Consider the following 26,627-nt stretch of genomic DNA (forward strand, 5'->3'; position numbering starts at 1 on the left):
CTTATTTCTACTTCACACTTCATACCAAACATTTTGTCCCCTTGGTTGACTGCATTCGACCTCAGCTTCCAGTTGCGCTTTGCTTTCGTTATTTGCAATGCTCAATTTTTCTCACGATTCATACAAAAGGAAAGACCAAACATCTGGATAAAGATTGTGTGTCTGGATTACTCAATCCGCTCAGAATGCGCCAATGCGTTCACATCAATTCAGAATCGTTTGAGGTTTACGAAAGTGTGCATAACGTACAGAATGACTTGCGAGGGTTAGCGGATGTATCACATGAACGTTTCTATCCTCCGAGACAAGACTGGTAGCCATTCGTCGATCTTGAAGGGATGAAAGGCTTGGTTGGGATTGGGGCGATTTCGAACCATCGATCGATCGCGCAGTCACAGTCGTAACGTCTCACCAACTGCACCAAAAACAACCCATCCCCAATATCTGGATATTACGATACTATTGTTTGTTAAAAGTAGATAATAATATGACATTCATGACAATGCGTCTAAATGAGAAATTTAGATGAAGGGACATTTGGCCTTTGAGGTTTACTGTCAATAGGATCAACAGGATTTGATACACTTTATATTTTTTGTATAAAATACAAAAACAATTGCAAAAAAAGTCATTCTCTTTCGGACCTTTAGGTTTGTTCCCGTCCTACTTGCTTCGCTCGAGCTGACCTCTCAAATCGGTGAATGTTTGACTAATGAACAGTTCTTTCTCCTTCTTGCTTTTTTGTAATAATATTGGAAAATATTTGGGAAAATTTTGACTTTCTCCATTTTGGTATTTTCTCAGCCTTTCTTCAAAATTTATTCTCTTTAATATAGTGAAAATATGATATAATATAATACTTAGCAGATCATCGGCTCCTCTTCCCAAAATAACTTCTTTTTGAACTTTTTCATACGTCATCAATTAAGTTAGCTCCTCAAAAATAGATGAACTATATTGATACTATATTGATACTACTATACAGTACAGTCCTTTACATATGTAGTTATCGAAGAAGATGGGTAGCTGTTGAAAAATTAAATTATGAAAAAATTAGATTTTAGACATCTGAAAATAAAAACCAAATTATTTTTATAATAAACAACTTGAATTAAATTCCATATACGTATTTAGAAAATTCATATAATAAGCTTTCCAGCAATGTATAATACCTCGTAAAAAAAGCCTTAGTTTATCAAAAAAAAAAATAGTGTTGAAACTAATAAAACAAAAAAACCTGCATTGCTTTTGCACCAACCTAATAATTCGAACTAAAATGTGAATGATAGAAAGAGTCACAAAAATGAAGTTGAATGTGGATTTGTTAAAGTTTTAATGTATGGACACCAGCTGGATCCACGTATTTTCACATTGTTTCGTCTTTGATCAGCTCAACTTCAATAGTTTCGGATGATGCAGCCACCACATAAAAACCTTTAATGTTACTGGGTTTCACTCTCTATTTCCCTCTTTACGTTTCCTCAACTTGATTTCACCTAGAGGTCTGTCCATCACTTTGTAATGAGGTGATCACTTCAAGACCATCTGTAAAAAATCGTAACGAGTTTCGCGATGATGTTTTCTCACCAAATATTACTAAATATATGTACAATTGCATTTGTTTGCATGATAAACAACCAACAACTACCCATAACGAATAAATCTGTGGATAGGGGGATATCTTCGCTTCCCAACCAACGTTATTTATATATTTATTTATCTATCTATTTATTTATTCACACCATATAGGTGGTGCACCGAGGATAAATAAAAGTAAATACGCTGCGTTTGAGTCGGAGAACAATAAGAACAAATCGAGAAATTTATTCTCGGTGGAGCCGGGGACAGTCCTTTTTCTGTGGCGAATAACATGTGGGACCCTTCTCCTACTACACATTGTGGAGAATTCTCTTATGAGATCGGTTTCCTTAGTTCAGAACGCTTACCATTGATCAAGTTATCCACATATCAGGGTTTGGGCAACCAACATGGCCGAAGGCAGAAAGAGCGCGTTGGAATCTCGCACTAATGCAGCTGATACCCACCCCAATTCAATTTTAGAACTCATCATTCAGTCCACTTCAAGGATTGAGAAGACTTGAACCGGGTAAGGATTCCGTAGCAGTAAAAATGAGACGTTGATTTGAAAAAAAATTAACAGTGGTAGATCTCTCTTATCCCTATTTCATTGTCAACATTACCTTTGTTGCCCCGAGTGACCGCAACGCGTTCACAGAAATTTGGGAGATCTTGCCGAAACTCCACCCGTCTGTCATCGTTACTCGTCCGAAACTACGTGGTGGCCGCGCTGCAAATCGCGTGCGCGTCACGGCTCTTCGGTGCTACTTAAGTGATAGTAGTACGGTAGTAGTACATGTATCTCTTACATGCGTCAAAGATATTTCTTCCTTCTATCACTTCCATTGTAAAAAAATTTCAGATAACCTTAAATAACCAGTGAAAAAAGAGCGAATTCACAACATTCATGCCAATTGCTTTCATGTCTCCATAACTTTGAATGCTTTGCAAATATTTTCGTTTTTTTTTTTTGATAGCTGGGATGATTTCCCTTTTATTTGCACGTTGTCACTTCTTTGTGATCCTATTCGAGCAAGCGTTGCATGGATGCATCCGTCTTTTTTAATCATCCAACGATTAGGGGCAGCCGTGCGTTAACGTCCCTGATTAATGCCATTATCTTAGCCATCTATATGATTGAAATGCACGCGAGACACGTACACGAGACGGGAATTTTTCGTCGCTCAGCTGTTGCTGCTCTAATCCGCTGGAATACATCAATACCATCTCGCAACCGTATAATGTTTAAGCTGTTTTGATCTATAGCTCATCGCGTCTAATCCATTGCTCACTGGAGTTAGGATCATCGCTTTTTTTCCGTTACGAATCCATTCAACGTGTCGTCGCGTTCGTTATTCTCTCCTCATTGTCGTGTTCTAGAAAACTGCAATCTTTGGCAGCTGGCTGCGCCCCATGCGCACACGTCAACCGAGTGAATTTAGTATCAAAACTCATCACACCGTCGACTACGACTGGGCACAGAAACTCACGAGGTAACTAGGAAGTTGGATGGGTATCAATGTATTCGTACTCGCAGAAGTATAGTCGGATAAAAACGACACAAAGGCTGATGCAGTAGCGCCTGCGCTCGGAGCGATGTGGTGGATCTGGCGGCTGCGATTTCGCTGGACGATCGCGAACTGCGGCGATGAACAGTGTTAGTGAAGATTTCTCATCGTTCCTAACCGCTACGCTTCAACGCACCGCATCCAGCGCAACCGCTTGCGCAACTGCACCGAGCTTCGTGTCGTTTTGACCCGACTATAAGGCTGCATTCTTCTGATAGTCGAGAAAAAAGTGTGCATTATGATATTTCTAAAATAGTCAATAGTCCTAGTAACTTCCGAAAAAGACGAGGATTCGTGATAGCGAATCCATCGCGGCAATTCATTACATTAGAAAAAGCTGCGCTTCCGACAAATAGCGCAAGTTTCAAATTTCATGGCAGAAAAAAAGAAAAGCTACTGGGAATTTCATATTTTCATCAATGTGTCTTCATAGCCATATTTTCCATTCATTCATTATTCGTTGGCACTCGGAACTTATTACTACTTTTTTTTCAAAGTGAATTTACGGGAATACCAATTCCTTGCGTATACCAGATGGTTGAATTTTCTTTTGACATTTTCACCAACAATTTTGCGGAACTTGTAGAAAAACCTTGGATAATTTGTGGGTTAATTTTTTTGTTATTGTTATTGTTTGGTTATTGTTTGTTACGCAAAACAGTTCAATATCCTACAATAAAATAATAGAAGGTGTTCGAGAAGCTTTTACTCTCAACATTGAAGGACCTCGATCGTGTTTTTTGAAAGATCCAGTCATTTATTTAAAAAATGTTAGGAATGTGAACAGGAATGCTCCTACATTACGGTAACGGTTTGTGAATATGGATTGAGCATACACGTTGCGTGGATACGACATGTCTCCGACAAGATGTACACCCAGTGAACCTTAATTGTTTAATTTTCAGTCCGGTAACTACGTTTCTCTCCTTTTGTATAGAATTTTCCAACAAATATTGATTGATCTAGTTATTACAGTAATTTCTACTAACCTAACCTGCATCCAAGCAAAGTTTTCGCTGTCATCATCATAGTTCTCTGGCTTTTACGAACTGCACCATATGTTTGGAATAGTAGGGTTTAGATGCAAATTTCTCAATTAAAACTGGCATTATGGGGATAGTGGATGAGGAAAGGGGGAGGGGATAATTGGGTGAAAACTGCACATGAAATGTTAGTGAGAGCTGCTTGGCATCCCTACTCGTTCCGATATTTTTTCGTTTTCCTCGTTATTTCGACGGATTTCGATAGTAGCATCAACAAGATTTTTTGGTTTTCACGGACGATTAAAAAGATCTTTTAACTTTCTCCTATTAGAGAAAACCTAAAATTTTCTCAAATTTGTGCAACTTTCTTTAGAAAAGATTTAAAATTTGTGAGTTAACGCTTAGAATTTCCTATCCTTTGCTTCGACATGATAGTGGTTATCAGAACAGATTTTGTTCATTTTGCTCTCCTTGTTTTTTTTCTCTGAAATTTCTCTTTTTACCTACCAGGAGTTTCGTTAACTCTAATTTCCCATCGAGCTTCCTTTTCACATACCAGCTTTATAATTCCTTTTTCTTTCTCTTGTTTTTTGTCGAATATTTCTTTTTCACATTCCAAAAATTTCCGGCTAATAAATGTTATATATTTGGTGGTAAAAGTCGTTGTAATATTAGACCACTTTTGTTTCCGTCCTTTTTATTTTCATCCTGAGTACACAATGAAATTTGACGGTGGAGCTTATCCTCTCTCTTCTTCAATGGAGCTCCGATTTTTGGCTAAGTTAGTCTCTCTTATCCTCAATTTGCTGAGAATATTTCCTTTAATCTCGTGCAGAAACTGGAAGGCGGTGGATTATTTCTTCGTAGAAGTTAATAACATAAATTATGCTAGATGTATTTAGTTAATCACGTGTTCTGTAAAAAGTTTGCAAAGATTTAACCAATCTTTCCGATATTTTTCGTTTTTAGTCTTTTGAAAATTCTTCTTTTGAAAACATTCGTAGAAAGTGTTTACTGTTTGAAAAAAAGTAATCTACGAGATAAATTGAAATTTCGCGGAATTCAATCTGTGAGAGTCAATAGATTGAGAGTGGGACCATAAGATTTTGAGGGAAGATCAAGCAGAACGTTTCTCTGTGTAGCTAAATCTTTGATTTCTATCCAGAAAAAGTTAACTTTTCTTACTACTTAACATTTTCTTTCATTACCCCTTCAATTAAACATGACTTTTGCTGTTTTGCTAAATTTATAGAACAAGAAAGAACGCTGTGATCCTCCTTCCCAATTTTCATCTCATTAAACCAATGGACATTATTAATATGTAATGAAAGAGATGATGATGGCTAAGCCGATGCTTTCAAGCGAGCAAAAATTTCCTCTTTTTGTATTGGCGACCACTCGCAAGCACTGCCCGTATTCGATGCGATGGCGCTTCATCCGCGTGGTTCAAAACTCGCACTCGTAACTGTACCAGTTCCCTTCACACCTTCGGAAGGACGCAGGTGTTGTATTTTTCTGCATTTTTTGCACACTCTTCCGTAAGGAAACTTTTACGCAAATTTGCTGCAGTGCGTTCAAAATCAACAAACAAGAACCTAGAAGTCAACGATCAGCGCAGCGCAAATCAGTTTGACAGCTTTAAAAAAATCCAAGGTGGTACATTATTACACTTATATCCATTAAAATGCCACTGAAAATGCACGGAAAGTAAAAATCACGATTTTTGTGCTGTTCGATCCCTAATTAATGGTTGAACGTAAACCTAGAAAGCAGATCAAATTTTGCGCACAACTCTGAAACAAGATACTCTCAAAACAATGTATTGTGTTTTCACTTAAGCACTACATTGCCTTAAAGCTACTACATAGCTCATTGATCAGTTCCGATTCTTCCGACCCCTTCAAAAATTGCTCACAAAAAATTTTTCACCTAATTTATCAATAATGATTTAATTATATTTTTCGCTGCAACAGCTTCTTCTCAAGAAGCGATGTGCCAAAAATCCCTTTCTGGATGCAACCACTTGGTGATTTCCCCATCTCCATCCGACATAACATGTCATTTTCTTTTGCTCACAGTAATTAGCGGCGATTTATTGCCTCTTCGTTGGTGGATTTTTTTCCGTTGTAAATGAATTGTTTCTGTTGTTTATTCCATGGCGTATTTTCCTGGAAGCAGGTATTACAAAATAGGAAGTTTTGCAATATCTTCCCTTTTCTTATTCATTTCAAAAACCAGATATTTTTGTTTTAGGAGAATTGCTTGGTTTTTGTCGGATTTTTTTCCGTGTTGTGCAGTTATCTGATTAACGCTTGCGTTCAAAAGAAAAAGAAAGAAGGAATGAATTTTTCAGTAAAATTTTTCTTCGACAAAATTACATTGCTGTTATTAAATTCATAACCTTTCCTCAAGGAAGCGGAAAGGGCAGAAAAATCGAATCCCATATCTATTCTTCTGATAATTACAAAGCAAAAAAAGATGAAAAATTCGAAAAAAATCAATTACTATTTAAAGTTTATGAATGTGCTATTTGGATTTTTCTCGAAAAAATCACAAGCAAAGCTAAGAAATATTTTTTCTTACCATTCTCTCTTTGCATCTCTAAGGAATACTCAAAAGTATGTTATTTGAATTCGATGGTGTAAATTTCCCTTTTCACCAGATTTTTTTTTTGAGAAAATTGAGAAAACAAACGAATTATTCGGTGGACCATGCTTGACAACTTCGATGCTGACCTGAAAACAACCGGATTCGCAAAAATCAAACATTCAAAAAAATAAATCCAATTTTATAGGTGTAAAGTAAGTTCACGAAGTGAATGAAGCAAAAAAAAAATCCAAGGTACTAACTCTGTGATTCTGGTCTCTGTGATTTTATCTCTGTCTCTGTGATCTCCGTGATTTATGAAAAATTGTTAAACGTTTATGAATAATCAATTCTTGTTAATAATTTAATCTCAATAGTTTAATCTTAAATAATAATTAAAGTTATTAAATAATAATATTAAATAATAACTTAATGTTTAATCACATTTTCTTGTGCGTAACTAATTTGCTTGTTTTCGTATTCATTCTTTTTTGTTTTCATTAAGTTTGTATTGTGTGTTATGGTAGAAGACGCATAATCTGTGTGTTTTATGATCCTGGGCACGTCGAAAAACACCGAAAGTGCGCCTTAACTTAATTCCTTGAGAATTCAGCGAAGGTACTTATCATCTTTGATGTCTACATCGTATGTAGTAAATAGCAACGTAGAATTTGAAATTATAATCTCTATGGGAATTAGATTCTTTCCGTCAGTCCCAAAGCTTATAAGTCCAAACGCGTCCCTTTCTTTTATTTTCATTCTTAATATTGAAGTTCCATTTTGATAAGAAAATCTGCTTTTGATGAGGAAAAAAAGAAAGAAAATATATTCTAAAAGTTTGTTCAAAAATTTTGTTTTTCTACTTTCCCCTGCTTCAATTCTCTTCAAAAACTCATGTGTTCGTTTGTGTTTTCGAATGACGTGCACTGAAAGGCACATTCTGCTCAGATCGTACATAAAATCGATAAAAGAAAGTAATTAAACTATTTTTGCTAATTATTCTAAAAAGTAAAAAGTCAACCTCTAGATTGATTCAGCAGATCACATAAATTGTTCGTTTTGTCTTATTGTTGTTATTCCCCTTCACTTCTTTATCTAGCCTATAATATCAGAGCTTCCTTTTCTACTCACCGGCTGAGCGAGGTGAGCCGGTATACCCGCTTGCCGAACTGCCGGTGTTGTACCTATTAATTTTATGAGGGCATCTTGCTGGCTGATGTGATTGGAAGCCACTAATTTTTATAGCCTACCTATACTTTCTTATTTTCCAAGAGTTTTAATTTCCAAGAGTCCCCACCCTGTCGAGTTTATGTGCTTTTTGAAATTACTAAATCTTCCCTTGCTTTACTGTTCGTTTGGCGTATCCCTGCTTATTCTCATTATACTCTTTTCTCGTTGCTGAATTTTCTATTGTTTATTTGTATTTACTCCTTGCCTCTTACTCTGGGTACGCCTTTGAGCGTAATAAATAAATAAATAAATAAATAAACTTTTCTTCTCGTTTTGCAACTTGTCGTTTTCGAAAAAAAAATCAGCTGTTAGAATTTTCTGAGAAGTCCTTGAATGTGCGTTAACATCGCTCTTTTTCTGAGTTGTGTAAATCCTGTAGGTAATCCTCTATCTTCTCCTTAATATCCTTTAATGCAATCATCCTGTTATTCAATTATTCCTTCTGGGACTTTGTTTTCGTTGGTGTTAATCTCATTCCAGAATCACATGACCAATCAATTTTACAACCTTTAAGGACATCGTGCATAATCGTGCATAAATAATGGCGGAATAATTGTTTAGGATTTTCTTCAATTCTTCGAAAAAAGACACCTAGAAAATATTTTCAAGCTATTTTTTTTGAAATTGTTGTAGTAATTCTTTACTATGAACTGAATTTACACCTTTGTGAGAAATAACATTTCTTATAGGCAGTAAAAAGGAATGATATTCTACTCACTAAGCAACTAAAAGAAGAACGACGCAATCAATGCATATATGATTTCTTGTTAGGACCCATATTTGGTTTTGAATTCAGTGAGATCAGATCGTATTTTCGCTACAACAGTGATGAAGGGAATTTCGAGGAGTTCTAGAAGTTTTCCTTAGAAATCCTCGACTTTGTATGTCCGGGAATTCCTAAAGATTTCAGAAGAAGCTGTGTTGAATTTTCACGTCCTTGTTTCTTTAATAGTTAAAGGCATCACCCCACGAATCTGATGTGGTGCAGATTTCAGGTGGAGTATTCGTATACAGGATGGGATACGGAGAGGGGGGTGATTCTGTCCATTTCATCCTAACTGCCGTAAAAAACGGCCCGGAAGATACGGCTTCGTTCGTTTTGGCGCACCATTTTCTGAAAGAGGTTCGATTGGAGCGCGCCAGTCTTGTGCGGCGCCGCAAGTTCCGGGCCGTTTTTTACGGCAATAAGGAAGAAATGGACGGAATCACTTCCATTTCCGTAGCCTCCCATCCCGTATACGAATACTCCACCTGAAATCTGCACCACCTCAGATTGGAGGGGTGATGCCTTTAACTCTCATGAACTAGTAGGAAAATCCTGAAAAAGAAACTAACCGAGCGGTTTTATTCTCTGAAACGCTGCTCCACCATATAATACAACTTCGTCTATCAGTCACAGACCTCTTCGGTCAGATTTCGAGTTATTTGGCAAAAAGTTCGGCTGCCAATTGAGTAAAGAGGATCCCAATAACCATTTATTTGTTTTTTGTCGAAAATCTCATCTGAAAGGTAATTTGATGTGGTTTTTTCTCTCTCAGAATTCAGGGATTTGAAAGAGAAAATTGCAGAGAAAAACTCCGTTGCCTAGATTTGTGGTTTAATGGACTCATTCTCTATCTGTGCGACCAACCACCACGTTCACGTTCGAGAATATTCTGTACCCCAAACTTGTGAGAGCGCTGCTTCACCACGTAACTTTATGGGGATCTCCTTGTATTCTCATATTCGGAAAAAACCACTGGAAACTGTTTTCACCTCCACTGTACTCCAAATGCTGCCTTTATGCCGAAAAAATATCGAGAATTCCCGTACAACATTATCAAAGTCCTCTCTTCTTGAGAACTCGGCACTGTGTCTTGAAAATAAGTTTTCCTATTGTGTCAACTACGTTTTTGTGAAACTTTGGGAAGCAAATTGCCTTGGGTGAAAATCCATAGCGCTTGAGCAGCTTCACTTCTCGGTGTCCTTTGATAAAAACGAGAAAGTCGAAAGAAAGAATTGTTGAGATGCCGGCGCATCGTAAAGTTTCGCCAAAACCTTGTTGGCGCAACAAGAGAACATAAATATTGAAGATTTGATCAGTTAAGGACATTTTTCTCTTTTTTTGAACATAATAACATAACATATAGAATTTGAATAAGAAGAATCTGGATAGCACCAAAATGATTCAGAGTGTAGAAGACATAGTCGGTGCTGAATATGTTTAAAGGAATGCCCGCGACGCATCTGCCGCAACGCACGTTCTTCGCCTGCTTGACAAATATCCGCTCTTCGTGCTTCGCTGCTTCGATCGTACCCGTTCGACTGAATAGATCCGACCACTATTATGTATACATATGTACCATAATATTTGCGCAGAAAGTTTTTTTTCATTGTTCAACTAATTTTGCGAAGTTTTCTTTCCAGAAAATCCATAATAAGAAGTTGTAACTGAAAGAAAGGTAATTTATACTATTTTTATTCTGTATTTATTTCTTTATTTTCTTTCTATTGTATCAGCAACAGTTTGAGATTTAAAAGAAAATAAATCATAAAACACATAATGGGGATTCGTTTAGAATTATTGAAGATTTGAGGAAACACTGTGGTTTTTTTCTTGTATTAAAACAAAGCTCTTTTTACGTCTATTTGTATATATTTAAATGTATTTGTATATATATATATATATTAAGATCACGTTGCTTTTATATTATATTTGTTTTATTTATTATATTTATATGTTTCTATATCTTCTTCACAACGTCGTTGTTTTCCACCAGATAGCGAATCTTTAATTTCATATTTGCAAATGGACGATGGGTTTGATTTGATTTTATTTGATTTTAAAAATGACAATACTGTAACAACGCGATTGGCTATCACTCTTTGGCCTTCCTTATAGTACGGCACGCAATTAGTCAGCTTTTTTTCCGGACTGAGTTATGGATAGGAGTCGAACAAGCATACGAAATTTGACTGACATGTCAGCCGCACTCAAATAACGCAAATTTGATGAGGTTTTAGAGCAATCAAAGGATGGAGCACGCATTATGCCTCGGTAATCTTGTTTACGCAATTTTTGCGACCCAACGCTATTCTTGAGCGGAATTTTTGAAAAAACAGTTTTTTTCACTCCATAGAACAATAACAAAAGTCATGAGATCATCGGTGAGAGCTAACACGCTAAAAATTCCCTTTTTTTTCCACAAAAAATCTCTACAAAATCAAAATCAATGCTTAAAATCACATTTTAGTGTACTGAGAACTATGAATCTTTTCTCGAGAACAAAGTGTATATAATTCACAATATCTCGTTATGTAGGTGCTTTCCGTGTTTCTCATTTCTATCCGCAATTATCTCATTTGTGTTTCCAAACAGCAAATTTATTTTTTGCTCGTCTCATAAATTCCTTGTAAATTTATTGAAATCTGTGGCAAGCAAGAATTCACCTCAAGTGGCAGTTCAGTTTTCCAACGATTCCTTACGTTTCAGAAGACGAAGGGGATTTTTTTGTTTGATTTCTAGCTTCGGTGAACCGTTCGTTGCTTACGGGTGCTATAAAAGTGCATTGATGCGGGTAACAGTAGAAAATCTGGAACTATCATTTTTTTAATCCCTCGTATGTGAATAAGAAATTGAGCAGTGCTTTTCTTGAGAGATTTTGTGCAATGCGGTTGAACGTACGTATCTTAGGCTTTGATCTTGCAGAAGAGGGGTTTTGTTGGATTTTGTAACACGATTCTCTTTCAGAATCCATTCAAAGATATTTGTGCAGCTGTCTAATCCACAAACTTTCGAACTATTTTCTGTTCAAATCCATGAGCACCTGATCATTTTGAGTTTTTAAATAGCACGACTTTGCTATTGCAAATTTTTGGACTTTTCACTTATTTTCTTTCTTTCTACCTACTTTACTAGCAATGCTTCTGATTGGACGTTTTAGTAAAATTAAAGGCATCCCCCACAATCTGCGGTGGTATGGGTTAAAGGTGGGTAATCCCTGGACGGGGTTGTAGATTCGTGGATTGCGGGGAAGAGCGTGATTCAGCCCATTTCTCCTTGTATCAGTGTAAACGGACGACACCAGGACTGTTTCTTAGGACGGCTTCTGTTCAAATCCGCAGCCTTTGTGCTCCGCCCGGCTGCGACTCGTGTGAGTGGGCTTCCGACAAATCCGCAGGCGGGGGCACCGCGCAAAAGTTGCGCATTCAAACAGAATGCCGTCCTAAGAAACAGAGTTTCTTAGTCGTCCGTTTCCACTGATGCAAGGACAGATGAACGGAATCACCTTCTTCCCCACAATCTACGACCCCGTTTCGGCATTACCTGCATGAAACCCGTACCACCCCAGATTAGTGGGGTGATGCTTTTAACTGTCGTTATTCTTTGGTCGTCGTTCATCTTTGGATATCGGAACATAAAGAATACTCTTAAAAATGGTGCACGGATGTCATCCTAATTTGTCACCAATTTTTTTCCCACTGCTGAAACACTTGCATTTTTTCAACAAAAAAAATGCCAGCAAACCAATGATTTGAACGGAAAAATCCACCTTAAATAATAATAAATAATAATAAATAATAATAGATAATAATAAATATGATTCTTAAATTTACCTTGATTATAAATCTATTAAAAAAGATAAATCATTATATTTCACCTATGTACAATTAGATAGCTTAATGGGGAAGAACTCAACTTTTTCCTCCTCAGCTACCTTTTTCTCCTTTTCTTGCTCTATATAGTTTAATAGCACTTCTGAGCGTAGATCTGTTCTGACTCGCTCCGTATCCGGTTAGAAGACTTACATTTACCTTTTACGATCTTCAATATCCCGGTGCGAGTTTCCGCTTCATCTCCTCAGTTACTCATATCCTTTGCGATTTACGATAAGAGGTCTGCTTCGATTGCGTCTCTACAGCATTTTCATCTCCCATCGTCCGTCATTCCCGCTTCCGTATCACCTCAACGACGAGCCGGCGGCGGCGCAGCTCGTACGACGACAGCGCCCGACGAGGGCGTGGTCGGTGAGTGCCGCACATTTCGGCAGATGCTCGATGCGTTCGTCAGGTGTGTTCAGTTTAATGTGGTTTAATAATGCGTATTTCGAACTTTCTACCAATCGTTTGAACTTAATTTCCCGGCAACCAACTTGATACGTTTTTTTTTCTCGGTCACAGAATAACATTTATTCTTTTTTTAGTTGCTCTTTTATTATTTTGATGCCAATTCTTTTAGTTTTTTTCACTTTTTTTTTCATTAAATCAACATCTTCAAAGGAACAGATGCTCCCTTCCCTTTCTGCTTTATCTACTGCTCCTCATGAAAATTTTTCACGTTATATTTCTACCAAACATTTTTTTGAGACACTTCAATTGAGGCGTAGAAGATAAATAAAGCAAGAAAATGAAGGGAAACGAATGAAGAAGCGAAAAAAAAACACAGAAGGAGTTTTCTTATTATTTCTTAAGTGAAAATATTTAAGAATTTAAAAAAGAACAAGATTTAACATAAAAATAAGGAGTAATGAAAAGCAAATTTTTACAAAATACTAGTAAATTAGCGTCAGAGGGAACAGGTAAACCTTAGAAGTGCTATTCCCTTTCCAGAAGTCTTTCCCAGAAACTGCGACTTCTAATAGAATAATCAGGGAACTTTCTACTTTTTCAGTGGAACACGCAACTAAAGATCTCCGTTATTTGTTCTCTTAGAAAAGCGTATCTATGGAGACCTTGTCGCTATTGCAATAATCTTACGAGTCGTTCAACTGATGGCTGATCTCACTAAAGCCGAATTCTGGCTATTTACGCAATTAACCACCAGAATGATGCGTGCGATTACGATAGCTATTGTGCGGTTGCGGAATGTCCTCGTAAAATGTTTATGAACCAAATGTGTCTCAAATCACGTGGGGCAGTGAATTGCCTTTCTGAGGGTTTTTGCGAGGGTTGACGGGTAGGCTTTGTCCCTACTCGAAAAAAGCTACTCGAAAAAAAAAAAAGATTTTTCGCTAAAAATGCGTGAAGCCACCACATAAAAATTCCGGCTATAAAGTTACTAAACGCTCAAATTCTCACTCTATTATGACTATACATTAAGTTTTCTCTAAAAAAGTAAATGTTTTTCGAGTAGAAGATACATTGGGACGTTCCGGAGTAGTGAGAGATTTGGCGCTTTTCTGCCGATTTAACGGTGCCCCGTCCCATTTGATTAATTATGGAGCCACCTTCACGAGAACCACGGTTAAGCTCCTCATAAGGTGAATGTTTTTCCCGGAGTACAGTAGCGTGTACTTGAGAAGAAGCGCCCTGTGTTGTTCACACCTCCGCGAAAGGATTCACTTTCATTTTTCTGCGTAGCGTAGCGTAGCGCGTAGGAATGCAATTTTCACTACAAGTATGAACACATTGCTGAAGGACACGAAGCAAAAAAACCATATGAGCACATGAACCCAACATCATTGCTCTGGAAAACATATAAAGCGAAATATGCGAAATATCAGTCGGTACCACTTAATACTTATTTTCAATTATCACTATCGTTTCTTCGTTTCTCTTTTTTTTTGTTAAAGCATTCTCATTTCTGCAGTTACCTGATTTATCCTTCCTTTTAATCAGTGATCAAGAAGAACTGCAATAAAAACGCATTTTTATCCGTTACTTTTACGCTTGCACTGCTAACCAGTTTACTTTTTTACTTTGCTAAAAACGATATTTAGGATTTGTTAACCAAATATGCAGCATAGCCGGGTTCTTCCGGGAAATCGCGATAAAAATGGTTTAAAAAATAGTGTAAAAAATGGGAAAAATCAAAAAAAAACTCGTGTAAAAATACAGTCTGCTTTTCGAAAATATCTGGGTGTGCGTTGCTTGAAAAAAAAAATACAGCATTCTCCTATAAAATTCTGGCGTTAAACAACTTTTTGAGTTTCTCTAATAGTGGAAAACATGGAAAACGAAGGAAAACAGTATCAGTAACAGCTCTACAATTTTTTTTTTGTATTACCATAGCTCTGCCGCGCTAATTTTCTAATTTATACACTTAGGACATATTGCAATAGCTTCACCTTAAGGACGCACATTTGCAATCGCTTCAAATTTCCTTCCTGTGGATAGCAGGATGCATTCACTATCAAGAAATGCGTTTCTTTCGCCGAAGTAACGACATGATGTCGTGTAATCCTATTCTGATCCGTTAAACCCTAAGGGCTCATCTCCTTGCTATGAAAAAAAGAAAGAAGAAGAGAGATGAAAAGAAAAAGAGTCGAATAAAGCTCTTAGGGATCTTGTGGTCTGCTAATGAGCAGAGTTGTATGGTGGTACGAGCTAATCGTGGGAATCAGCTGCCAGCGCTGCTTATCTCCGGACGCATTTACGTATGTGAATGATGGATTCGGCGAATGAATTCCAGTACTATACATGACCGCAATTTTAATAATAACAAAAATATCCTCCATCTGTCAGAAGTACGAGCAAAATTCTCGGAATTTTCGAATACTTCGGCAATAACGCCTTAATTTTGACAAGGATCTCAAAAGAAGAAAAGAAGAAAGAAAGAAGAAGTCAAAAATGTTCTACTCTTAACATGGTCACATTTCCGTACCATGTGGAAGAAAAGAGACGAAAATTAGATTCATTGCATTGAAACATTTTCAATCAATTAAATCAAGCAATTTTTTTAAGTTTTCTGATCGTTTTGGAATAAAAATAAATAAAAATAAATAAATAAATTTTTACACCGTAGATCAACAATCATATTTTCTGCAACTTTCTGTCTATCATGATTTCACGTCGCTGTGGAAGGTAGAATTTTTTCTTGAAATTGTCAAAATGCTTCCGAAAGATTTTTGGATATGGAGACATTTAATATTATATTAATGCTCTTTTAAAAATATTATTGATTCTTCTCTAATCACCATTTCAGTTGGTTATCTCTTTTTTCTCAGTTTTTGATTACATCACTGACTTTAAAGGTATGGGAGAAAATCACTTCCAAAAAGCGTAAAAGAGAGCTAAAATCTCCGGGTACGTTCCAATTCTTGACATCATTCGTAAATTTTCTAATTTGTATCTTAGTTGTTTCAGTGTAAAAATAGATTACAGAAGCTTAGCGAATTTCTCCACATTTTTCTGTATATTTTAACAATTTTATCCAGCTACCAATATTTTAATTTGACGCTATTTATTCTCCTTCGCTTTGAAGCAGCTAACATATTTCTAGTGATACTTCTAAACAAGGTTATTTCCAAACAAAAGAATTTTCCCAAACCAATGTTGGTGTTCTGGTTTTGTGCTTTCTGAGCATAGAGGAAGACTAGGTCCTTCTTTTTCTCTTCTTTCATCTCCTTATATTTCTTTTTTTTCTGAGAAATATGAAATATTAGAAATGATCTTCTCATTGACTGTATGCGAATTTCTAATCCAACGACATATCGCGCTATCTTTCACTGAATTCAAAATTGCTACGAGACGAACTTTGGTTTCGTAAGGAACAAATCTAAAAATTGGGGGCATCTCCAGCACTTTTCGGAAGATATTACTCGATACTCCGACACTTTTCGGACAATATTACTTCTTAATCAAACAGGGTACACTCATTTATGAGCACACTTCTAGGTTTAATTAAGAGGACGCAATGGGCTTAATTAGAAAGTGAATCGCCGAAATTTCTCATTGAAAGTTCAAACATTGTTTTTCGAGGATCAACGGGAATAAATTCTCGATGCTCTGCATATGTGAAAAATTGCATTTCAATGAATGTTTAGCATGTCGGGAGTCACATACTCGATACTGTATTAAACTGTAGCCTTGTGGATCGAAGAAATCCTCTTTGGATTGCATTATCATACACTTCTAGCTTCACATTCGTGACATAGGTCAAACCTCGCCGAATATTTCTAGAAAACTTGTCTGTAGAATTTCTAGGCGGTAAATTTTAAAGGCAAAACATCGAATGCAATTTTGTAAAGTGGGACGTTGAGACTATGTTTCATGAAGAAAACTCTTGAAAATTTCATACGTCGTCACACTAATGCTTAGTCGTCAAAAGTGCCCCAATTTAGTAAAAAACTTTTAAAAAAGTTATTGTGGTATCCGAAATGTTTATGTTGTGTGTCAAATTTCAATTTTGGGACAGTTGTGAATTACATAACTTGGACGCTTTTATTGTCAAAGATCACATTTTAATTTTAATTCTAAGTAGAAATTCTTCTACAGCACCACTTTTACGAATTTAACTTAACTTGATTTGATTTAACCTTTGGACTGAAACAATGCAAAAGTTTATAAACCTAGGACAAACTCATTGGTAACGGTGCTTCGGTCTTCTTCTCTACGTATTTTCAAATTTCTTGCATTTGCCCACAAGATACTCACTATAACGAACAACCGTTTCCAATTTTCTTGACAGATGATGTCGGAAACGTCAGCGATTAGCGATTTACTACATTGAATAGCAATTTTATCTTCATTCAAATGAAAACTACAACAATACGACGATTAGAAGGCGTGTACGTCGACGCCGCGTTTCCTCATCCTGTTATGACTACGGTTATCTGTCAACGTCAGCAAGAGAGTAATTGGAGATTTCCTACCATATGTTGTATCGTTCCCATATTCCACAGCTTCCTGATTTCATAGAATGTTGTCAGATCGCAAGATAATAGATCTGAGCATAGCTCGCTTGCCGATTCGTTCGGAAAAATTCATCATTTCAGCTTTTGATTATAAATTATTAACGCGCGCGTCCATTGAGGTTACACTTTGTGGAGGATCGATTAGTTTTGTGAATAAGATATGACCATCATTATAACTCGTATAGTCGGAAAAAGAGGAAAAAAAGAAGAAAGAGGGAGAAATACTTTAAAAATGTTGAGTTTCAATCAATTAAGTATTAATTTATTTAAATAAAAACATCCATAGATGTGCCACAAAAGAGAAACAAAAAAGGATAGAGTTCACTAGAATTTCGTCTACTTTTCGGCTAGCAAAGTTTGCGGTTTTTTACGAATTTAAACTGAACTCTAGAATATTAATAAATCAGTTTTTCACATAAATTCCACTTAAATTTGTTATGTGCCTTTTTCTCTTCTTAGGAATATGGAAATTTGAGAGATATCATTTTTCAAATTTTCACTGAAAAGTTGTCGCAATCCCAGTAATACACACAAATGAATCAAAAGCTCACAGAAAATTACTCGCGCAGAAAATAAAAGCCGTCAGAGAATTAAATGTCGCCGGTAACTGGATTTAGAGCAGAAATTTTAAAACTAAGTTACAACCACCGTAACACAAATGATAATGGGATCGCTTAAGAATGAACTAACGCGAGCAAACAGCGTTTACTACATACTGTAATGAGTAATCAAAAGTCCACGGTTATGGCTACAAGTAGATCAACGAACCCTAACGAAATCACATGCAGTGATTTGGATTATGTTTTTTTTTTTCTTTGTTACGATACTGAAGCAAAAAACAGTCTTGCATATAACCGATGTAACAATACTTGTAGTAATAAAACTTAAAATAAAATAATAATCACAAAAATAATATAATGAATTGCAAAATAATAATAAATTGCATCTTTTGGATGATTATGGACACAAATAGTTCACTGAGCTCCAAGGATTTCAGCTCTAGTTATTTTGGCCGAGAACGTTGAGGTTTGGGTTTGTTTTTTTTTTGTTTATTTGTCTTTTGCTATGATTCTGAAGCTAACAAACTCTTCAACATAATCACTGTAATAAAGATCGAAATAGTAATAAATTGTCTTGGGATTTTGGTTTTGGTGAAAACATCCCACAAATCCTTAGTCGTTCGACGCTGTGCTGTCCAAGTGGTTACCATCTTTTACCTTACGAGAGTGTCCTTCGACTTTTTGTTGAGGAACAAAGAAGGACTGGCGTACCTGTTATGTCTCCATTTCTCAAAATTGAACATGCACGTATCCTGCGAGACATGTAATTCATCCTGAGAAAATCGGCCGAAGAAGTTTCCCAGAGGATTGTTTTCATCCAGGAGTGTCAAGCTAAGCAAAGCCTGGCCAAAACGTTACGAAAATCTAGGAGTTTTTTTCCTATCTACCACATTTTGTAAAAATTGTCTCTATTGGAAAAATTTCCCTTTTCAGACGACTCGAGCAGGTTCTGCACGTGCATCCGGAAAAGTACCAACATTCACATTCCGATCGAAATAGTCGCTCTTCACGTCATGAAACACCGAACGAAAAGGATCGAAGTTCTAGCGTCGAATATACGCTGTAAGTTCGGCTATTCTATAATTCTACTATAATTCCGTCCAGAGATAGCTCCTCGACGGACATGATTAATATGCGAGCGGTTGCTTAACATCCGCGGAATACTAAGGAGTTTATTTGTTCTTCAGCAGAGGAAATTATTACGGTCATATAAAGTGGTGGGATGTCGACGGTGGGTAGAATGTCGCCTCAATGGCTAACGAAAGGTTCCGAGGAGATTTTAAATTCTCTCAGAGTAGTTTTCCCGAGGACCAAATTTCGAACCTAACGGTAAACAATTCTTTGTGGAGCAAACCCGTTGGGTTGCCGGAAGAGTCGTGATACAGTTATGCAACGGTGCAATGATGCTGGTGCATTTTTTAAAGGCATCACCCCACGAATCTGACGTGATATGGATTTCCGATAGTCAAAGACTATAGGGGATCGTAAGTTGCAGAAACGGGTGAGATCTTCTTCTCTTTCTTCCTGATTGCCGTGAAAAACGGCCCGGAAGATGCAGCTTCGAGCGTTCCGGGGCGCTATTTTCTACAACGAGTTCGATTGGAGCGCGCCAGCCTTGTGCACACGCCGCATATTCCGGGCCGTTTTTTACGGCAATTAGGCAGAAATGGACGAAATCACCCTTTTTCCCCACGATCAACGACCCCGTATAGGCATAACCCACCTGAAACCCGTACCACCGCAGATTTGTGGGGTGACGTCTTTGAGCAGTAGAGACATCTACGTCTATGTTATTGTTATGTCAGTTGATAGCCGGGAATTTCAGCTTGATTATTCAAAAAAAAAATAGCTGATCATGTAAAGATTTGCAAATTTTGCAACAAGTTAAAGATGAGAGGCAAAAAATGCACAGTCGCCATATCGTACTGTTTTACTTCCGTTAAGGGTAGATCGCGCGTCAGGCATATGGGACCTTACGTAAAGTACGTACTGTGCTCTATAAGTACGTTAATGCGAGCAATCTTTCCGGATCGTTGAATGAATGTTTTGTTGAATAACTGAACTAAAGTTGACAGAAATGGTCCCAACCTTGGTGATTATCAGAAGAGGTCTTCAGAAATGTCAGTGGAATATCTAAGAAGATTCCACTGACATTTCTGAAGACCTCTTCTGATAATGATAAAAATGTCAGATTCAGCAATTTCGTTCCTCTTGAGATCTGTTAGTTAGGAAAACCGAGAAAAACCAAAAAAAAAGAAAAATTTGTTGTTCAAATAAGGTGGCTCCTTTTGAAGCAGAGTGATGTTTGCCGAATTATATTGAGGTTTTAGTTTTATTCAATCAAACTGTTGTAGAAAACCGAGAACATCAAAGCAGCTGCATGGTAATCTTTGCTAGGGACCCGAAAAATAAGAAATTTCTTTATAATTTAACAATTTTATGCTAACAAATATTTAATTCGTGAACCATGTCCTCATGCACGACGTTAGAGCACTATAATTTCAAAAAGACGGAAGAAATGAGGTTGCCACAGCTACGTCTAAAAACATACGAGCTAATAACTCTACGGGATTATTGAATAAAGGATTATCCGTAGTATTTGCCGTATTTCAAGCTACATAGCTTTCAAAATTGTTCTTTTCTCATTCAAACACTTGTGTCAATTCTCTTTATGCTCGTACTGCTGTTCAAAACACTTCTGCAATCCTCTCTCAGAAGGATCCTTCAGCTGTCGCTAATTTTACTCACTTTCTAGGAATTCTTCTGAGAAGTTTTTCCCTAATCCTGTAGAGAACTAGGTAGAGAGCTGCGGACACGCTCTGGACAAGAAGAATGGATGTTGTACCGTTGTATCAATATTCTTACACGGGTAATTTCTCAACACTAGTCATATCGATGTGATGTGATGTTGTCATGCTGCAAAGCTCCAATCATTTCCACCGATTATTCAGGATTTTTACTTCTGAGTTGATTTTTCCCATTAACTCGTTTTTAGATGTTTTAATTAACCTTTGCGGTAAGAAAAAAAAGGTGATTTAAATGACGAAGCGCCTAATTTATGTTTCCATGGTAGCCGATAAATGAGATTTCGAAATCCGGTGACAAGGAAACATTATCTGAACGACCTTCAACGTCCATGTGCAACGATTGTGCAGTTTCTCGACTTTCCTACGATTTCTCTAACTGTGATACCAAGCTAGAAAAAATAGTTCCCATCAGTTATCACTCAGCATCTGTTTTTTTTTGTTTGAATTTTTTGACAAGTGCGGTAATCAAGCGTCTCTTCTTCTTTCCTATTTGTCCGTGAAACATTTTTTTTCCGTAACCCGGTGGACCTCTGTAACCATCTAATCTTAAACGCATTGGGAACCAGTCGGACGGACGCGGACGAGTTGCTGCCCCAGAGGCGGGGCCGAGACGGTTGAATGAGCCAATCACAAGGAGGTGATCCGCCAACCCTTTGATCAAAACCCGCCCATCCTTAGAAAGGGTCGGTATAAGGTTTTTGTGAAATCAATAAACGAAGCCAAAGAAAAGAACAACACTTAATCCATGCTAATCTTCTGCCGTAGCGGACCCATGGTATGGTAGATCAAAGCCCCGACCCAAAGTTTTTCTTCAAATCAAACCACAGTACTGTTCCTATCGTTGGCTCGGTGTATTGATTGAATTTTTCACCTATAAAACAATATAGCATTCAGTTTCTATGCGACTTAACGTTATTTCAAGACTACGGTCTTGAATGAGTCTGAAAAATTGGATGTAGTAAAATATTAATTGATCCTCATCTCATTTCCATGACCCAATGAAAACTACTTTGGTATTTTTTTCTGTGCAACTGCAACGCTCCATCTTTTTCTCATATGTTATTTTGATAACTCAAAATATTCCCACAATGAGAAATTATGGAGATTTCCGTGAGAATGGTGCGCAAAAGAAAATGGTTAGTGAACCATTGTGCAAAGAATACGTATTGATTGGCACAAAGTATGACTCAATTCTGAAACAATGCTGGCAAAATTTGCTGAGGTCCGAATTTTCTTAGACCTTGTGGATTTCCCTGGGATAGTATTTGATTCAGTAAATAAAAGGCGTATGTTAATCCCAAACACTTGTCGTATTACATCGACATGCCTTTAAATTCATTATGTTCCAAACCTATGCGTGTGAAACTGTTACTGTAGGATGTAATCAATAGGTGTGTGTATATAGAGAAAAGGAAAAACGACAATTTGGATTTTCTTATGCATCGTAGTATTTTCTAGGAAGTAAGGGCGTTTTACGCAGCATTCTACCCGGTGCACCCCAGTGCTTCACAGGGTGTTTTCTGGAAATTACCCACTGGTTCATTAAGTTTTCTCACTGCTCAATTTACTTGCTCCGTTTCCTGGAAATGCACCTTGGATTTTTTTTCGCTCACAAATCGTTCCCTTCATTTAGTTCGCCGTATCGTAAGAACTACCATCACCACTGCTCCGATGTTTCCATTCATACGTATATCTTTTGCACCATTTACTTCTACGCTTCATTGGATTGCTTAAAGCTTACTTCTCTCAGAATGCCAATATTTTATGAGCAGAAATTCGGAAAGAGAAAAAAAAACCACGAATCTTTGGCATCCGAAACAATGCACCTTGGATTTTTTTTTTTGGAAAAATCATCGGGTTCAAATCATTGTTTGCGTACAGGTTTTACGACTAAACATTTCTTATTTAATTTACAACCAAAAAAGCGAAAGAATGTATTCCTCAGCCAATATCTTCTTCGACTTTGCAGCTGTAGCGCAAGTTTAGTGAAAAAAAAATAGGTGCATAGTAATTCTTTTCTTTTTCCACACATCCTTCGCTGAGAATTCGCAAAAGAAGGAAAGGTTTTATAGTAATTTCCCAAGGTAGTCCTTCTTTCGATTAATAAACGTAACAGATTGTAATTAACCTTACATGCATTTGCTCCGTTTAGCAATGTTCCTACCACTTTATTACGAACATTTAGTTAATTAATTTAATAATTAATTATTTCAAGTGTAGCCACATTCGTAATAGCTTTTTATAACAATCTCTCTATAGTTCTTCGGGGAAAATTTATCTCTAATAATCACCAGAAGCTAAAATTTTCACGTTATGGGACTTCAGTCACTTTGATAGAAGAATATAATATTATAAAAGAATACAATGTTAGATTCTGTTAATCTTCTCACGATCTACAAAATTTTAAATTGTACTCTTTTAATGTATTATTCTATTTCCATGCTCTTTATTAACGTTTCTGCTACTGCGAAAATGTTGCTTTCGTGAAGAAAAACTTCTCTGACTTTAGTGAAGAGCGAGCGATGGATTTCACTGGTTTTTTAGGTGAGAACGTGCACTGAGTGATCATTGAGGATCACTTGAGGGAATCCCATTCTCTGATGTAATTTGGTGAAATACGAAGAAAAAAACATGGGAAAGATTGCTCATCTCAGCAAATCTACTCACCTTTGACCCAAAAACAAATAGTTTTCAAAAAATTGAACTTGTAGAAAAAATTTTTGGTTCTGGGTTTTTTCCACGCATTTAACCTCAGCTGAGTTTCTTAAAACTTGCATTGTCTTCCTAATATTTCTTTTTTTTTGGTTTTTCCTATAGATTTCTAAGAGATTTCCTGATACCGTAAACGAAATTCCAGCAACTCGAGTGAATAAGTTGAGAGCTGGAAAATTTCGAAAGTTTCGTATAAACAGAACATGATGTGGAATTATGTTACATTACCCGCATCACTTCCAAGTCCTTCAACGCAGTGTCGCACTTCAAAGGGCGGTCAACCTCGAGCTGAACTTAAGAGATTTTTCTACGTTCACAGCTGTGCTCATATTTCCGTCGAACAACATGCAAATGTGTTCTGCGTCAGCTGCTTTGATGAAAGTTCGAGAAATTCGAGCGTAGGCGGCGTGGCTGGCGTTGAGATCGAAGTCGTTAGTCAGCACGTCCAACCGTTGAATGAATGGTGGATCTGGATCACATGTCACATTTCGTCCAGTACGACTTTCGCAGCTGGAGCAGTTGAGCATCGTTTGAATTCTCATTTTTATTCTGATGCGTTTGGATTTGCATATATTACCTTTGCAGTTCATCTTTTTGCAAACCTCTTCATTCCAGAAATGTTACGGCCTTCGTCTTCCCCGCCTTAGTTTAATAAATGTAACCCTAGAGCATTAAAAAAAGCTCTTCGCAACCCCGCAACATCAAGCGTCCGCCCGTCCGTTGTCACAGGTGTTAAAAACTCTCCTACTTTTCAGCCCAGTTGTGATTCAACAAGTGATTTTGGCTTATTTGGCTTGTTCTGTTTTAGATGCCGTATGACTTTTTTGAATGTGGATTCCTCGTTCCAATCTTACTTTGTTCATTTAGCATGGAAAAAGAAACTAAAATAATAACTCTCATAACCGCGTTTGAAAAGTTGAAAGCAATTTAAAATGGTATTTTATGGGATCTACGGCGAAACCTTAAGTAACTAAATAAATCGTTAAAGTAATTTCAACGGACATCAGAGATTTGGAATATATTATGTCATTCTGAACCTCCTGATGATTTGTACTGTAAAGAAAACGGGAAGAAAAAAGGTAAACATTGAAAAACGAAGTAGTCTGGCGCGGCAAGACGTTGTTGCCGTTATAAATTAAGGATAAAAATCTTGATTGCCGACAAATCCTCTCCTTCAATGTCTTCTATGTGTTTTTGTAGGCGAAAGTTTGCCTGATAGGAGAGGAATTAAGTAGGAACCTGAACCTGAAGTAGGAATTAAGAGTTAATTAATTATTAATTAGGAATTCTTCATGCCCTCATGTTTTCCCAATACCAAAGCAATCCTAACCTAATTGCAGCCAGCAGAAAAAAAATGCAATTTCGCTTGAAATAATCGAACTGCATATATGTCTACTGCAAACTGCTGAACGTTTCACTGGTTCCCATTCAGCGAAAACAATTCAAAAAAAAGTACAGTAACCTATAGCACTTTTTGCGAAATTCTATTGAAAAAAATTGGAGATGTTCAGCAGGAAAGTCCTCTTTGTGAGAGTCAACACACATGCGAATGTAGAGAAATTCTTGAGAATTCTCAGCGTCAGTGGTTTTGTGGCTCGACTTTCGAATTCGATAGGACTGAATGTCGAACTGTTTTCGCTACACAGAAACTTTAGTGCAAGATTGAAATAATTTTTTTGTTTTTGTTTACAAAGATTTTTCCGTTCGCATTTCCTGTCATTCAGCTTTTAACGAAGAAAATTCTATGATCTGATTGTTCAGAAAATTTAAGGACGAAACAAAAAAAAAATTTGAAAAAATAAGAATAAGATTCATTTTGCCTTTATTTCTTCTTTGCCGATTTTCAATCTGCTCAAAAACTTCTAAACTAGGCAGTCATTTTTTCAATGAAGTATTTTAGCGCCAGTTTGAAAATGAGCTGTCTCCACAAAGACAAATTTAATTTTAGATTATGGCAAAAAAGATTAATTTTGAATGGATTTCTTCTCCAGTTTACGATGATTCCGCTCTGAACAATGAATCTGTAATGGCGATAAACGACCGATGAAACATATGCTCCTGATGCGAGTTCTACCGAATCTTCGCGAAGAAAAAAGCTAGTAGTCGTTCCGAAAGCACAGGTAGACATAAATCGGCACAAAGGATGCGCCACAATTTTTCCGTGCTGTCATAGCGACCGAAAACTGCGTTCTGGCTAGGAAGCATCAACGTAGTCTCGTATCGGTAAGCTTGCCTATTGCTATTAATGGGACCCTTTCGTAATTTGCTCCGATATCTATCTTTCATAGTGTCACACCACTTTCGGACCTTACCTGCTCCTTTACCTAAAAATGTCCTCTTTTCTTTGAACCTCAGCATTACGAGCCTCATTTCATTCTTCTTCGCCAACGAGATTGCTACAGGTTTAGGAACTAATTGATTTGATCGTTTTGGCCACGTCTGAAAAAAAATTGAAAATTGAACTCGAAAAGGAATTGAAAAGTTCGACTTTCAATGAACCTCGACATAGTTGGATGCCCTATTGATTTTGATAAGCTGTACACGAGGTTCCAAACTTTTTATTGTATACGATTTCAAAAAATCAACGTTGGCAGGAAAAGCCAAACAAAAATACTAGGAAAAGAATACATCTTTTAAGGGACGTGCCAAACTAAGATTAACTTACTGATCATTCCATTGTTTCGTTTTCGCGAATAAAAAAAAGCAAAAATGTTAGTTTGAAGCCACTACATAGAGGACAAAAAAAACGACTCACTGTCGAAACTTTAGGGTTGAAAGTTCTTAGGCAAATCATCTATTTTTCGCAAAAAAGCGGATGTAAACTATATCTTAGTTCATCTTAATGACTGCTGAAAAAAATGTAATATTAGTATTTCAAAGGATCTCACTAACCCTATTACTGACTATCTATGTAACTTAAGACATCGATTTATAAATAAGTCATCAGACCTGATCCATAATTCGTTATTTACTGGTAGTTTTTCACTGA

General features: G+C 36.9%; 2 protein-coding genes across 4 annotated transcripts in view; one reads left to right on the forward strand and one right to left on the reverse strand.

Annotated features, from left to right (window-relative positions):
- Positions 1 to 2,991: 2,991 nt before the first annotated feature.
- RB195_017527 (uncharacterized protein) overlaps positions 2,992 to 26,627 on the forward strand; it is a gene marked incomplete at both ends in the record, with an annotated part of 46,145 nt that continues 22,509 nt past the window's right edge. For all 3 annotated transcript variants that reach the window (XM_064184558.1, XM_064184557.1, XM_064184556.1), the window contains 2 exons: positions 2,992 to 3,071; positions 19,053 to 19,181. In XM_064184558.1, coding sequence (XP_064040437.1) covers positions 2,992 to 3,071; positions 19,053 to 19,181 — 209 coding nt within the window. The remainder of the gene's footprint in view (positions 3,072 to 19,052; positions 19,182 to 26,627) is intronic.
- RB195_017528 (uncharacterized protein) lies at positions 23,905 to 24,165 on the reverse strand (the record flags this gene model as incomplete). Its single annotated transcript, XM_064184560.1, has 1 exon — positions 23,905 to 24,165. One exon carries the CDS (start codon positions 24,163 to 24,165, stop codon positions 23,905 to 23,907), a length of 261 nt encoding a protein of 86 aa, XP_064040440.1.

This window comes from Necator americanus, chromosome II, assembly GCF_031761385.1.
Source record: "Necator americanus strain Aroian chromosome II, whole genome shotgun sequence".
In the NCBI taxonomy this organism is placed as follows: domain Eukaryota; kingdom Metazoa; phylum Nematoda; class Chromadorea; order Rhabditida; family Ancylostomatidae; genus Necator; species Necator americanus.